The sequence below is a fragment of the Anser brachyrhynchus genome (assembly GCF_964034855.1).
Source record: "Anser brachyrhynchus genome assembly, chromosome: 3".
NCBI classification, from domain to species: domain Eukaryota; kingdom Metazoa; phylum Chordata; class Aves; order Anseriformes; family Anatidae; genus Anser; species Anser brachyrhynchus.
In genome coordinates this window covers 121089854-121106765 of record NC_137696.1, presented here as the reverse complement: position 1 = coordinate 121106765, position 16912 = coordinate 121089854, and the positions used below count along the sequence as shown (strand labels likewise).

Genomic DNA, 16912 nt, shown 5'->3' with positions numbered 1-16912 from the left:
AGAAAAGGAGCTGGAACAAATTTGCCATAAAGTGTCTTGGGGCCTACAAACAACTACATATGTTTAAACTTGAATTATTTGTCATCTTAGGTCCAAAGAGGTAGCTCTGTCTGGAACAGAAGGAACTCTGTTTCCAAGTTGAAAAGGCACATTTGCACACCTTGTCGTTAATGTACCATGTTTAGTAAAGTTTATGTTTCATGAGGTAAATCAGGAAACAATGACATTTCAAAATCTACAGAGATTTAAAGAAGTGCTCATGTGCCCCAAAGTTCTTTTTCTCCTTACCCACAACTTTATCAGCTGAAATCAGCTAAGAGGAGATATTACCTCTTCCTGCAAACTTCACAGCCACTGGGATTTTCAGGGCATTATGAAAGCATTTGGCTTTAAAGCAATTGCTTTAACTTTCTATTACTGTTGTATTCAGTTTTCTCCTAACCTTCAGATGTCATAAAAGAGAACATAAAGCAAGAACACTGCTCTTTTTAACAGCTACAAAGCAAGGTGAAACACCTCTTATGGGATTTGCACATCAGCTGTTTTTTTTTCCACACCAATACAGGCAAGACACAACTGTCTGTATTCCTAATTTGCCTCTGGCCTTTTCAAACAGAGCATTTTGGAAATCATCCTTACCTTTGCAACCATAACTTAGATGTAGACAAGGTCAGTGAGGCAGTGGGAGAAGGAACAAAAAAAGATGCTGGATATGTTGGCAAGAGTAGCTTGCCTTATCTCTTAAGACAGAGAAATAGCTAATGTTAATAATACCAAGAATACCAGATGGGAAATGAAAATTGTGCGAAAATAATTAAAAGTCTACCAAAGAGTATTCATAGACAACAATAGTTGCAACATTGAGTGTCTTGCTCCACTGTAAAGACATCTCAGTGGGTTTCTCCTTCTGAGAACTTCTGAAAGCAAAGATCTTGGAGCCACCACCATTGGGCTGTTTAGTGACAGCTCCAAAACAAGTAGAAATGGGATGCAGCTTCACTGAAGCTCCAGTACTTGCTGGGTCGTTCCTCCTGTCCTGGATCATACCTTCCTCTCTTGTTCTTCATCCTAGGGAAAATACTGTGGGGGCTGTGTTGACACTGGCTTGTGTTGTTTCTCCCTCCATACCTGATCTTCATGATATGTAAAAGGGAAAAAAAAACTTTCCACTACTGCAGCACCAACAACTTTTGTGTGGTAAAATTATTCTGCCCTTTTAGGAAGGGGCCTTTTCATGCACTTTGTTTTCAAACAAAAGCAGCATGCAGAAGACAAAGACTTTCATACTCCTCTACCTGGTCTGAGCTGTGAAGGTCAAACTGTTTCTCAAGTCCATGGACTGCTCTCAAGCCGTGACTGAAGCTTGTCAGCTGGCTTGGGGGCTGCTGGATAATTTGGAGCCCTGGCTGGGGAGAAGGCAAACATCACAAAATCCTAATCTCCCTGCCTGGTCCTCCCCCAGTACCCAACAGTGTGATCAAATCCATCAGTGAGTCCTTTCTCAAGCCCCCCTCTACTCTACTCTACTCTACTCTACTCTACTCTACTCTACTCTACTCTACTCTACTCTACTCTACTCTACTCTACTCTACTCTACTCTACTCTACTCTAAACTCAGCTCCACTCCACTCCACTCCACTCCACTCAGCTCTCCAAGGTCCCATGGTGGCAGTTCTCTTTTACATAACAATTTTGGAATTTGGGCCACTTGGAGTGTAATGGTTTGAGATGATTCCCCACTTAGAAGTGCTAATCTTACTCCAGCTGCTGCAGGAGAAGTCTACAGGAGCAGTTCAGACCAGATGTCCACATTTTACATGGCTGTAGTTGGGTGAGGTGAGAGCCCATCCCAGGTATTGCGGTGATGTGCTTGGCATAGAAACAAAATGTCAACTTCTTACGTTTGCTGCTCACATTTCATGAGGCTGCCTAATGAGGAGTGTCTTACACAATTACTGAGCTTAGTTTTAGTTATAATTTTATTTTTTAAAAATTGTCTCTTTATTGGAAATTGTACCTCCTCAGACAGCACCAGATTTGTGTATCTGATGCCTCAGAAAGGTGGAGCTATGTGGACAGATTTTGAAATGAAGCTTTAGTCTTTTCTTTTTGTTCCCAGTTGGAAGAGAATCAACATTAATATTGACAAGGTTTTATAAAAAACACAGTGCTTGGGGACTTGGGGTGGTGGTTTTCTAAGCTGTTTTCCACCTGTACTGCCATTCTGAAGCTTTCCCTGGGGATCCTAAGACATTTTGCCTGGTGAGGCTTGAACTTCTTTTGCTGCTCTTGGGAGCCTCTCAGCTGCCATTGCCTCTAGGCTCTTTGCTTAGAGCACTGAGCCGTGTTACTAGGAAAAAAAAGGCAGAACCAGCACTTTTGCTAAATTTTAGATGAAGATGGGCTGATTTTGTATCAGTATTAGAAATTTACTCTGATCTCCAGCAATAATAATGTTGAATTCTGTCAGATCTAAGGAGTACCTCTGTAAGCACATGTTGCACACAAGAAGAAAGAGTGACATTCAGCCATTCCTCTAATAACTTGGGGGAGTGTTTCTCCCATGTGTAACCAGCTTAGTTATCTCCAAAAAAAATATAGTAGGATTATGTTAATTGTTTACAGCACTGCTGGGTGGGACCTGAGCTGGACAGAGCAGCAGACTTCCATCGTGAAAGATGTTAAGCAAGGCAGAAATACACCAGCTGAGGAGTTGTCCGGCTTTATTCTCTCCCCCCATACACATTTCATTGGTACAAAGATAAAATTGGAAAAGGCATTTACAATGGGAAGCAGAATGGAAAAATTCAAATTGAGGCCAACCAAAAGGGGAAAAAAAATCACCTGCCAATAAAATTGACACAATGGGAATAATTGCAAGTTCAGGGTAAAAAAAAATACATTCTGACTGTGTTCTCCACAGCATGGTCTCTTCTCTCAGAGCAGAATGAGAGAATTTATTGAGGTCATTCATCCCCTGGTAATTTGGCTACTGTAATATATTTCACAAGTGAGAGGAAAATAGCCAGAGGAGACAGCATGTGTGAATCCAGAGCACTGGGGGAGGAGGTTTATCCAAAATTTATAGCCGCAAGCAAGGATGTGGCTTCATAATTCACAGTCACTCTCTTTCCCGTTAGCATCAAGAAATCTGTCCCGTTAATGGCCTGTGTTAAACATCCCAGTGCAAATTCAAATCTCGGTGATTGTGGTGTAAAATCCTCTGAGACTGATGGGTTCCGTTTGGATTAAAACCATGACCTTCTCCACATTCAAAAGGTATTTTGGGTGAACTTGAGTTTTCACAGGATGAAATGCTTTTTTGGAAATACCTAGAAAATGAATGTGTATGGAGTAATGTAACTGGACATAGACTAGTCCATGGATGAGTTTGAATGAGTTTCTCCATGTAGGAAAGAAGGAGTGTTTGCAGCGTGGATAATCTGTTCTGCTCGCAGGGCTGCCCCACGCTGCACAGCCCGTACCAAGGTCAATCTCTTTTGGTTGTGGCTGCCTTCTGCTGCTCCATGGGTCCTGAAATGAGATTTCTCTTCTCCACCTAAAACCCGGAAAAAATGTGTTCTTCCTTCTGCACTGCCAGGTCTTGATGCAAGCTGGCCTGCTATTCATCTTCTATGTGTGACACAGGGAATTCTGCTTAAGCACTGTTTTCCCTTGATGACTGGGAGAAGAGCCTGTCTTGCCGCCACACCAGATATCAAGATGTCAAGACAAGAGATTAAGAGGTACCACCATTTCCAAGACCCAGGCCAAGAACACAAAGAAACTGAGATGGGATATCTGGGATATAAAAACATCAGAGACAAATAAAAAAAAAAATCTGATAGCACAGATATTTTTTGTCATGGCATTAAATTTATCCCATATTATTTTTCCACAGAGCAACACCCTCAATAAATGCACTGAAGCCATGTGCGAGTTGCAGTGTCTCAGCATTTGCCTGTAGACTGTAGGACATCTCTGTTTAACAGTAGGGTGGCTTTTCCCTTGAGGATACAATGACTTGGCAAGCAAGGCTTCTTCAAAGCTGTGTTTAGTAAAAGTGTTTGGTGAAAGGTTTGAATAAGAAACCTAAAACATGGGAGAATAATACTCTCAAAGGTGGACAAGGCAAAGGATGACAGGCTGTCAATCTTTTGATGTATTTTAGTACACAAAGGTGTATTTAATACAGGTTGCAAGCGTTCCACAGTGTCAAAATGAAACATTTTCTTTGCTCCAAGTTGAGAATATATATATATAAATATAAATATATATATCTGTATACATATAAGTTGGAGTCAATAGTAGTAAAATTGAAAGGAAGAGGAGGGAAGTCTAAGCCCTACAGAATATGTAGTCTTTGGGGTTAACAAGACACCTTGGAGCAGAAAATAAAAATGGAAACCAGTCAAGTGCAGACCAAACTTGGATTTTACAAAATAAACCACTCAATATTTTCTTTCTAAAATTATTACCAAAAAATGTCGCATGAATAACACCTTCCATTAAATGCACATTTTTTTTTTTTTAGTTGAAAAGGTCTGCCTCTGGAACCAATTATACAGGAAGTCAGACAAAATTGCTCAGTGGTGCTTTTTGGTCTTAAAATATCTATTCATTAAAGCTTTGGTTTCCAGCCTGCACATCCCTCCTGCACAGCGGCCTCTGTTTGATAAGATTATAACTATTAATTAAGTCATGCTAATAAGGACGGCAAGAAAGAGTTTTCCCATCTCTCCCACTATATTTCAAGTGCTGCCAATGTCAGCTCTCCCTTGTATCTGCCTCCAGCTTTGCTGTCTGCCGCATTTCTTTGGCAGGGGGAGGAGGGCTTCAAGCAGCAAGTCATAAATTGCCAGACATCCTCATATTAACAGGATGATCCCCCGTTAGAAGAGGATTTCCCCTCGTCTTGTGAGTGGGAGTAATTGTTCCGTGGCTCCTGGTTTCTCTTTGAAGCACATGGGAAAGGAGCATCCTCTGTTGCAGCCCAGCTGTGTTACAGGACCAGCAGCGGAGGAGGGAGCTGCGATGCCGGCAGCGATGCCCGTGCTGCCTGTCCAGCCTGCCGCCCTTCTCCTTGGAGTCACTGCTTAACAGACTGAGCAAAAAGATGGCCTTGAGTCCCTCTCAAAAGGAGATTTAATGTTCCTGCCACATGGGACAGAGAAAATGTGAATGCAAGGTGAAGGATACAGTCCTAAAACACACACCTCAGTTTCCTCAACATTTCAAGGGTGACAGCATCATCGAACAGGTAACTCAATGATCCCAAAAATCATGTGGTCCACCTTCATCCAATTCCTTTCTCTTGTCTGAGGTGACAAGCTGTCCATTAATGTTTGCTGTATTTCTGCCTTGCATTGCTACACCAGGCTCTTCTCTTCCTTTCTCTTCTTGAAGCTCCTTGGGCCATCTCTCATCTCTCTTTAGAAACGCATGATGTAACCGCGAGCTCCATCAGGGCCTCTAGGTGCTGTCACACTACAAATATATACACAAAATTCCCCCCCTTTCTATGTTTTTAAGTTAGTCCAGTGGTCTGAGGTTTAATTCATTAATAAAAGAAACTTGGATCACCGCAATGGCAGGGCAGCTAGCCCTGTCCTTGTGGCAGGAAGCAGCATGCAGCTTTCCTTTCAAAAACAAACAAGCAAAACTGAGGAGAAAGTTCTCCTCTGCAGCATCCCTGGGAAGCGGTGGAACATTTGAGTAAGGTCTGTGGGGACTGCTGTCTCCAGGTCTGAGGGGTGGAAATGCTCTGAGGACTTTCTGCTCTATTTTTCCCTGTTCTGGCCAACTTCCTATGTATAGGATAAAAATAAGCCCAAAGACCTCCTCCTTCCGTCCATTTCATTAAAGACATCCCTCTGTGTAATAACAAAACAGGCCCAGAGGAAGCGACACAGACCGAAATACAAGAACGATAATTTTCCTAACACAAATAAGCAGGGAGAGGAACTCATCTAAGGAAACAAGTGAGTGAAGGCAAAGCCACAGATGAGCAAACGATGAAGCCAAAAGCTATGCTTAGGCGATGCAAGCCTGCCTCTTGCACGTCTCCTGAGCCATCCCCGCCTGGGAAAGGCTGAGCGGTCACCTCACATGGGCCTCCACAGGAAGGGAGGCATGGGCCTCCTCGATAGGAAGAGTCTCCTTGTTCTCAGCAGGGACCTGGACTGACTCTTAACCAGCCTAACAGGGTCTTTAATAGTGCTTCAGAAATGCCGGGCAAAGCCAAGAAACAGAAAAGCACAGGTTAACGGAGTGGATAGAAGAAGTCCTCCAACTCCATAAGAAAATGGTTGGGCTCACTTCACTCTATTATTTGCCATTTGGAGGCACTGAGACTGCCATTCTTCCAAAATAACCCTCAGCCCAGATGTTTATTTGTCTAGAAACTCACAGTGGATATTTGCAGCACGTTGTAGTTCTGTTTGAAAAGCTTCAATCATCAAATCAAGAAGAGGGAAAACAAAAGCAGATCTCTCAGCTGGCCGGTCCCCCACTGCAAGTAGGAAGCAAAGAAAACAAACCATTTGCGAACAGACCGGAGGCTGAATGTTTCTTGCTGTAAATGATCGGTGAATATCTCTGAACACTAGATCAGTCCAAGGAAGCCAAGATCAGTTTGTGAATGACTTGTTAAGTTAAAACGAACCATATTCATAATAAATAGTCTTTGAAACCATTCTTTCATGCATGATCCATTTTCACAAAGTTGTTTTTGTAGGTAAACAGCCAGGCCCTTGCTGCCCAGGAAGTCAATGGCAGAGATAAGGAGGAGACCTGAGGCTATGTCTGTTTTAGAAAATTAAACACGGCCGGGACCACTCTATAGCCTGCAGGCCAACTGGCACAGAAATTCCTGCATCCATTCATTAAACTCTCCTGCTTTCCAAAACAGAGTGGCTCTATCCAAGCCACCAGCTGGAAATGGTCCTTGGCTGTGCTGGTTGCCGAATTGTGCCTCTAAACTGTCTGGAGGGATGCTAGTGAGCTGAGGCCAAGAGCGTGCAAGGGACCAGTCTGAGGATCGAAAGTATTGCAAGCAAATTAAAGCACCTGGGAATGCTCCTCTGTGTGGTATAATTCTTTGTAGTGTGGACAAAGCCTAAGAGTTTGATGTCATGCCTTGAAGGGGCATTGCTGCAGCCATGTCAGCTTAGCCAGAAACCTTCATTGGTGTCTTGGCTCCACAAATCAGCTTTGGGGATATGAGGAGAAACTGGTTAGAGTTTGACAGGCCTGAAGGCCTCACATCTGTGTTTTCCTTTACAAGTGTCCTACTGCTGAAAGGGACACATGGAACGTGGGTGTTTGTAGACAGGGGTTCAAACCCCATGGATGCTAGAAAGAAAAAATGTATAATCCTTGAAAAGCGAGAAGTTTAGGCATCTTTGCTGGGAACCTGTCTGATGCCTCATCCCTGTTAACCAGCAAGTTAACAGGCAACAAAGCTCGTACTTCACATTAACAGTCCTCTTAGGGAATGTCTCAGTGGCACAACCACCAATTAACTGGGGAAAGAATGGGAGGGGAATACAAATCTTTGATGTCCCCACATTTCCCGCAATGATCATTAAATTAAACCACTGAACGCCCCCCACCCCCACCCCCCGGGGCTGGCCAGGGCAACGTGTTTGCCTCAGCAGGCTTTGTGAGATCCCTCATTTCCTCTGGCTTAATGAATTATGCAAGTCAAGAGGGGCTGGACAGAAAGGTGTGAATAAGAAGCCTACTAATTCCCTACAGTAATCACCTGCAAAAGTGTTTAGGAACAGCATCTATCAGGCACTAAAAAGAGAAAAGGAGACTGCAAGGGTAAAATTATCTATAGCTCTTCAATACGAGACAAGGGGAATTCTGAGCCAGGGAAGTGTCACCTTGACATGAATCTACTCCGGGCACTGAACACACAGCAGTCATCAAATTGCTTGCTTGCAGTCCCAGGGTTTCTGCTGCTCATATGGCATGCACCTGCACTTTGCTGGAAACCCATTTCAATGCACGTGAGAGAGTCCCAGCTTCAAAGCAAGCCTTGTGATTTTTGGTTCCTGTGTGTGAGAAGGGTATTAATAAACGTTGTATTAATAGATCATCTGCTTACACGCTTCCCGTCCTGAATAAAGGACATATTGGATAGAACCCCTTTTCCCTGTACCTTCAGGTTTCTTGGTTGTTTATAGTAAGAGGCAAAGGCAAGACGGCAACGGTAGAAATTGTAATCCAAATAAATAGAAACTCAGACCTTAACATGGGGAGAGTTTGGAAACCAGTTCATAACTGAATTACAGAACATAGCTGGATAATTGCTCTCTAAATTGGCTGAATCCAAGCCCAAAATCGAACATTCATCCTTGAAGTTTGTGGAAGCTGGGAATCAGAGCCAAGTTGTTGTTTTTTTTTTAACTCCAGCTTGGGTTAATGGGCCTCCTAAGCCATTTTATTAGGGTGGCAAACCTTCCTCATTTGCCTTTTACATAAACGGGCCTCAGTCCCCATCACCCTCAAGGTGATACCTCCAGAGGAGAGGAGCCAAGCAGTGTCCCAAGAACTGGATGTGTCCTGTCTCCATGGATGACATTCTCTTCTTTCTGCCATCTGCTGAAAGGCTGGTGACTGTCTTTTCCAATATCCCCTTTTTCATGAATCTCCATATGAATAGATTGAATAAGGATGGTACTGGACAATTACAATTCCTTTCATTGTCCAGCCTTTCTCGGAAATAGTAAAATCCTTCTGTTGATGCCATCTTTGTTTTAAGACTCCACAGGACTTTACTGTGAATCATTTCAGGATAAATAATAGAGTTGTATGGAAAATTTTAAACCGTTTTTCCTCAGAAAAACACAATTTCTAGTAACCAAAACATTATGGAGCAACGTTGGTTTCAGTTAATCTCCTGACTCAAAGTATGTCAAAAAAATAAATTACTGAAATACCATATTCTGTCATAAAAGAAAAAAAAAATGAGTATTTGCTATGAGAAAATTGGACTCAGTAAAGTAATATATATAAATATATATAAAGCATATTAACAAAACAAAAAGTTTCATAATTACTGACATCAAAAATTTCATTTGGTGCAATTAAAACATAAAACTATTACTTTTATTTTCTCAGTTATTTTGTTGTTTGTTCTTTTGGTGGTGGTGGTGGTGGTGGTGCTGTTGTTTTGTTTTGTTTTTAATCTTGGTTGTTTGTATCTATGTGGTAGGGGGCTGGACTGAAGTATGTGAAATATTGTAACATAACATAATTTATTTTCTGCCCAGCTGTAATATGGACCTACTTTAGGGCAATGCTAACAATTCTGCTTATAACTACACCTCAAGGGAAAGTACAGGGAAGGATTCGTTGGAAAGAAAAACTGGTCTCAGAGAAAATAAAAGTGTTTAGCTGGCATTTGGCAGCACAATCAGTGCTGTCTCACATTGAGGGAAACTGCAATTGTCATAACATGCTGACTTTGGGGGCTTATTCCTGTGCATTGCCAGGAGGTCTAGCATCTTTTGAAGTCAGTTTGCTTTCTCTAATGTAGCAAAATTCATCACTAATCACGGATATGCATGTCCTGCTGGCATCTTTGATCTTCAACTTTTCTATCCTTTTTGCTCTCCCTGCTTATTGGTCATAATGAATTATGGCAGCAGTATGCTATATATTGTCCAAAACCCTTTAGCCGTCCAACACATCATGGAAAGTTCCCAGGAAAGCTCCCTAGCTGAAAAGTAACAACTCTGCAACATAACTCTCAGCGCCATGTGCAGTAATTCATCAATAGCACTTCTTCTGTAGAAACCTATGGACAGATCAGTTACAAGAGCAGGGCTGTAATGTGACCTGCCAGATAGATGGAGATTCCCACGGAGAATTCACTGACTGCACAAAAGAGAATAGAAACTCCTCTAGTGTTTCTGCAAAGAGGAAGAACACAGCACTTGGGTTAGTCTGGGCTGAGTATAACAGAGTCCCTCTCCACTCCACACCAGACTACAGCATAACTAGCGTTCCTAGGAAAAAAAAAAAAAAAAGAGAGAGAAGCAAAATGAAATGAAGTATATATATATATATATACATATATACATATTTATACTTCATACATATATAGATATTTATATATATATATTAAAAAAACAAAACAAAACAACAACAAAGAAAACACTTTCCTTTAGGAGTTCCTGTGACATATTAAAGAAAATAATAGGCATATGACTGTTCCATGCATTAGGTTTTCTTCTGCAGTTAGTTACTCTTAGTGCTGTGTTAACAAGAGGCCACTTTATAACTGGGGAGTCTAGCCAGGATACAGCCTGACATTTACTTGAGGATCCTTCTGAGATAATGTGCAAGACTCACCCTTTGTTTTACTTCTCTGTATGCAATGTGCATGAACGTTCCTCTGAAAAATCATGCCAGTGTATTGAGGTGTTACCTATTTTTATTACAAGCGTTTTCATTTTAGAGGAGTTTTTGACTCTAGGAAGAAATGAGTACTTCACATTTTTGCATCTTAAACTTTAACAGGCTCAGGCTGCAGCATGGTGTGCCTGTGACGGTCAAGACTACTTGGTAAAGGGACGCTGATCCCAAAGTCTTAGTAAAAAGTCTTAGTCAAAGTAAGGGAGGTATGTTGAGAAATGTAGAACTTCTTTCTAATGTTTTTATTCTCCTTATGATTTCCCAATCATGAGGGTGACCCTAAATATGCAGAAGGAAATCATAATTCATAATTCACAAATCTTTTAGAACATTTTGAAGAAAACTATGTTAAATTAATATGGGCTAATGCAATGCATTTAGATTATGAAAGGCTCAAACAAACAAACAAACAAACAAACAAAAAGCCACACACACACACACACACAAATAAAAACAACAACCAAACCAACCAAAAAAACAACCCTGAGATCTCATCTCTTCGGCTTAATATTCTGGCTAAAAACATACAGAATTAAGAGTCAATTTACTTGATAGAGGGAGGTCACATGAAGTTCCATACAGATGAGTGTTGCTCAACATATTCATAATATCTGGGAAAGAATGACTCATGAAACAACAGAGTTTATAGATGATAGGATCTCATTTGGATCTCATGACACTGAGTGATACTCTTTGTTGATGAGATCTCATGGCACTGAAAGAAATTCAGTGTTGATAAATGTAAAGTAATGAATGTGGGATAAAAATAACCCTAATTATACATATGTTATAATAGACTTAATTAGCTATGACTGTTAACAGACATCCTGGGTTTTGTGGATAGTTCTTTGAAAACATTAACACAGTGCTCAGTTATAAAAAAAAAAAAAAAAGGCCAATAAAGCACAAGGGAAGAGAACAAAGAACAAAACAGAAAACACTGTTATTTCATAGTAGAAATCTGGACTTATTCCTGCATGTCTCGACTAAGGCGTGTCTTCTAGACAGACCTCCTTGAAAGAATACAGCTGAACTAGAAATTGTACGTAGAAGGAAGTGAAGCAAATGCACTCTCTCGCTGTCCAGTTCTTCTGGTCTTTTTTTTTTTTTTTCACTGGATTAACAGGACATCAGGACTCCCTCAACACAGTTTTGGACCAAAACTGGGCAGAGGTACTGGAGAAAACAGGAGGACTTAGGACCTTGACCCTGATGCCCTTCTCCCCCAGCATCTCCGTTAGCAGCCTTGGCAGGGCACATTCCCCTGCCATGCAACACAGCCATGGCCACCACAAGTGTAGGTTCTACACTAAGTAACAACACAGGGATTCTTGAGGTTTGGATTTACTGTATAAATTACATTGCTTCTTTACCTGATAAATTACATTACTTCTTTACTTACTTTGCGTTAGTATTTATTCTGTGCTGGGACCACAATAAACACCAACCACTCCAGAAGAGACAGCAGTAAGTGGCAAAATTTTGTCCCTACAAGATATTACTACTCTCCTCTCTGGCCCATGAAACACAGCTAAGGAACCTTCACTCTCTCCCCTAAAGCTGAATAATTTCTTAAGAAAGTGCAATATTTTATAAAATGAAGAGCAGGTAAAGAATAGAATAGGATTTCAGAGCCAGAGGGTAGAGTTGTGTAAAAGGGAAATGTGAGATTTAAAAAGAAAAATGTGACTGGAGAAAGTTGTTGAAAAACATTTGCCAGATGACGGAACTAGTGGAAAGCAGATAAAGACTTTCATATAAACAAAAATGTTCACAAAATTATTCACTATTTTTCCAATATCCTTCATAGAAATCTTTTTTCCCCACAGATAAAAATCTCTAGATTTTTCATATTAGCACACTTCTTCCATTCTTTTCCTTGCCACGATTCTTCTTTACTCTGAATACGGTAGACACTGAGGGCTTGTTAGTGTAAAAATATCTTCAGTCAAAAATTTTGCTGACACTGGTATGGCGAAATTTCCTCTTCATCCAGTTAATCATGTAGCTCTTGCGCCCTGACAAGGAAGACTGTACACATGTGTAAAACTTGCTTCCAGTGAGTTCTTGTTTCCAACAAGTTTTGTGCTGGATCCGCCATCTTTCCAGGGATTTATGGTAAATGCATCAGGACTGCATTAGAATCCAGAAGCAAAAGATGCCACAGAAAAGGCGCATTCCTAAAGATTTTTAACATATGGTGAGAGAGAGAAAGTAGAAGAGGGGAAATACATCAGAGCACTCTAGGTAATAAACAATGAGAGAAAAATGAAGGGGATGCTCTCACAGGGATGCTTTAAACGCTACAGGTTTAAATGCCAAGACCAGAACTAAAACTTCTGAAACAGTCTTTGGCAGTGGGCACTTGAAGGAGAAATAGCCCAGTAGATCTGCCGCTGGTTTGGTTCATCAGGCCATGACATGCCCAAAATCAATGAAACCTCCTGGAGTTCAGAAGTAGGCTGTTAGTTTTGCTGCTGCTGGTGGGCTTGGTGCTACTGTAGGGCCCTGGTCAGTGTGACCCTAGAGTCAAATCCAAGCTGACCACATGGCCTTGGGCCACATTTTCTACTCACTGGTGTAGTCTTGTCCTCAAATTCCCTTGAGGTTGAGCCCTTCATATATAAAGTGTGCAAGCAGACCTGTCCCACCCATGCAATTCTACAGAAGCAAGGGCAGCGTGCTAGGCCATACATCATCCCTGGCAGGGTTGTGCTTGCAGCTTGCACAGCTTGCTCCAGAACAGATGGGGGAGGTTTCTGCCCGCATCCCCAAGCTCAGAGCAAGAGAGGAATATTCAGATTAACAGAAAATATTACAGTCAACATATTTCAACAATGATCTTCCCCCAGGGAGGCATGCGGTCCAGTTCAGGGAAATGAGAAAGAGTGATTTTTTTGTTTAATTTTAAATTTCAAGTAATAGCAGTTTTCTGGCTTCTTGTGCAGGTCACTAGCAACACTCCCCAGTGACACACGTTTGCAGTTCCCACATCTCTGACTCACTTGACTGTAATATAACCTGAAGTAAAATGCACTAAGACCTGATGTGCATTTGCACGAAGGCCTCTTTTTCTTTTCCAGTAGTATGAACTAGTCTTAATTTGGGCATAAATGACAAAGCCTGCACATTACAAATAGGTATGAGTGAAAATAAGATCCAGCCTCATCAGCGTGTATGTCATCGCAGCAGGGAAGGACATGAGATTTTGGGTGAAAACCGTAACACCTGTAAGGGAAAAGAGGTGGAGAGGAGAAATGGGAATAGGCAGAAATAAATCAATGCCAAAGCAGAGCTAGAACATGTGTGTTCCTGAAGGCGCAGGACTGAAATCCTAGGTTAAGATTAGCACAATGGAAAATCAGTAGAGCATAAACAAAGTGACTTAGGGACTGGATGGCTGACAGCACCAGAAATGTTAGGCACAACTGCTTAGTGCTGCTCTGGCCATTAATGGCGAGTCCTCACTCCATGAAGGGATCCCACTGAGGCTCTGTAGGAAGAGCTCCAAGGCTTGATACACTTCTGCATTTCTTTCAGTGATCTCTGGAAATAATTGGAGCATCACTACTACTAACATGCTTAAGGATCTGTGTTGGGCTAACTAATGAGGAGAACGTGAGTGACTATGACCTATGGTTCATTTGATAAGCCAGGTCAGTTCAGGGAAAATGCTCAAAAATTATCTGAATGTGATAGTACAGGTTCAGAAACAAAGAACACAGGCCATATTTGCAGTAGGGATTGTTTCCTGCCCCAGGTAAAGACTTCATTAAGATGCTGCCTACAGGAGTTGCAGGTGTTTTGCTCCTGGGCAGGGTGTGATTGTGAATGCTTTCATGGCCTCAATTTTAAATGTGGTTGGGATGGAAAGGGGTACAGGTCACTGAGCACCTGCGAAGAGTTCTCCAGTCTGATTGCCTTTCATGCCTTAGTCTATCAGTGACATCAGGAATTTAAGCACTTTGCTCTGCTTAAGCTAGGTGCCAAGCTTTTCCACTTTTAACACAGATATCAAGAAGGAAATTTGAGGCACAACTGCTTAGTTTTTCTCCGGGAAGGCAACAGCAGAGCACAAAAAAATCGTGGTGAGAACTGGAGGCCCTTCTCAGCCCAAGGCTCTTAGGAAAATCGTCAGAGATTCTTGCATGGATAATGGTATTTTTATCTGGGAGGAGGGTCACCCATGAGCGCCATGGAGACCTGTGATAGCAACAGATTTATAAACGATTTTGAAAAGGAAATGAATAGTGAGTTGGTGACATTCATTGATGACATAGTAATTCCAAAAAGACAAACTTGTCTGTGAAGAACTGCAGAGGAAGCTTATTACACTCCGAGATTGGTGTTAAAATAACAGATGAAACTGAATACAGATAAAGGCACACTGGGGAAAAAACACTCTAACTACACATATAAAATGATGGGCCTGGAGCTGACCACTGCCATTCAGAAATGAAATCAGAAATTAACCCCACATGACAGCTCAAATGGCTGCTGAATTCTTACTACTATGCAAAATAGTGAATTGAATGTTAGGAATTATTAGGAGTAGAGAAACATTATTACCCAACTCTGTTATAACATGGATATAAATCCATGGAACACCTGCATCTTGACTAGTATGTGCAGTTCTCAAAGAGGTTATAATAAATGAGAGGAAGGTGGTGAGAAGGACGAGAGAATATGAGGAATCTTCAACCTTTAGCAACTGACAGGGGATTAGATAGAGTTGTATAAAATGAGTGGTGAGGAGAAATTGAATGGTCTTCATTGTTCGTTGTATATTCCTCTACAAAAACAATGGCGTATCAAAGCTAGCAGTTGGCAAACCCAAAAGAAAGAAGAGGAGGGACTTTTTGTTTGTTTGTTTTCCAGAGGACACACAGCTAAATTGTGAGACTTGCCAACAGGATACTGCAGATGATGAAAGTTCACATCAAGGAGAGACTGGACATTTTCGTAGAAAAGAAATCCCATTTGCTTTACTAAGTACAAAGACATTCACTTCCTGAGCCATAAATTGTTGGTGTGTAAAAAAGCAACCCAGGGAAGTGTTGGTATGTGCTTGGCACAGTCTGCTTTGCCTGCTCTAGGCTAGACCCTGCTCTTGAGTTACTTACTCAAGGAAGGAACATTTGTACTTGGACTCCTGATCCTGATGATCTGAGCCTGATGCTCAGAGATATTCCTGGGACATGGGAAATTAGGGACAGTCCCCTGAAGCTTAGTATCCTGGTTTTCCATCTTCAAGGTATGCACTTTGCTCCCTAAACTGCTGTGCCAAAGGTGGGCACCAATCTCATGTTTAACTGTTTCGGACATTTCCAGCAGTGTATAGGAGTCCCACTGCTTAAACCTGGCCTGGTGCCACATGCCAGAACAGGCACTTCTCAGCATATGTGTGACTGAAGTTTTGAAGAAACTCCAAGACAAACACAGAGATGCCTTCAACATTAGATGCCTAAGAAACAATCCACTTGGAGTGAATTCCACTCTGACAGCCCAAGCTGTTGAGCTCACTGAAAAAAGAGACTGAAAGAGATATGATTGTAACACATGAATGAATACCTCTGAGTGAAGAAACACCAGATACTAGCAGACTTTATAGTCAAAAACGGAAAGGCACAACAAGAACTGAAAACCAGAGAAATTCCAATTAGAACTAAGGTACAAATTTCTAACAGTGACTGTGGTTAACCACTAGAACAAATTACCAAAGGGAAGTGGTGGATTCTCCATCACTTAATATCTTCAAACTAAAAGAGGATATCTTACTGGAAGACCTGATTTTAGTAAGATGCAATATTTTAGGCTCAATGCAGGAGACCTGGGTGTATTTCAAGTGTTTCAGATATTCCTAAACTCAGGTTAAAGGATCTTATTGTCCATTCAGGCCTTTTCCTTCACCAACAGAACTCCTGCAGGATTCTGTTGTATGCAGAGGGACTACGGACTGAACTAAAAGGGCTGAAGTACGAACAGAGCTGGATTAAGTAGCCCTTCTCCACCAGGAAAATCCCCATAAAAAAAGCTCAGAGGGAGTTAAGCTTTCAAAGACCAACCTATCAAAAAGCAATCACAATAAAACACTTTAGAAAATTACACTGCTAAATCAGTTTATAGACAGAAACACAGTTAATATTTCTCTAATGCCCATAGCGTAGACCCATTTGTCCCCAACACTTTTACAGCGAACCAGAGAACTGCAATTTCATGTGCTGTATTAATTCCCAAAGCAAATGGAAAAAGTACAGATGGCCCATACATGGCCAGGAAACCACTTCCCACCTCTTGCTTTCAGTCCACTAACCAACACAAGTGCCTTCCCTCAAAAGCGCGGTGCAACAACTCGCTGCTTCTCTGTCTTCTTATATATTTCATGGCAGTACTCTGTTGGTTTTTTTTCCATTGCAAATGTCACCACAAAACTCATAGCTACGGCCTTTTCAAACCACAGTAGAGCAGCACCACCTACGAGTAC

The 16912-nt window shown here is 41.5% G+C and overlaps 1 protein-coding gene across 1 annotated transcript in view; it reads left to right on the top strand.

Moving 5' to 3' along the window:
- The first annotated feature begins 2572 nt into the window (after positions 1-2572).
- Positions 2573-16912, top strand: part of LOC308193140 (uncharacterized protein) — a 70716-nt gene continuing 56376 nt past the window's right edge. The window contains exon 1 of the mRNA XM_080587426.1: positions 2573-5260. Coding sequence (XP_080443552.1) covers positions 5162-5260 — 99 coding nt within the window. The 5' untranslated portion in view covers positions 2573-5161. The remainder of the gene's footprint in view (positions 5261-16912) is intronic.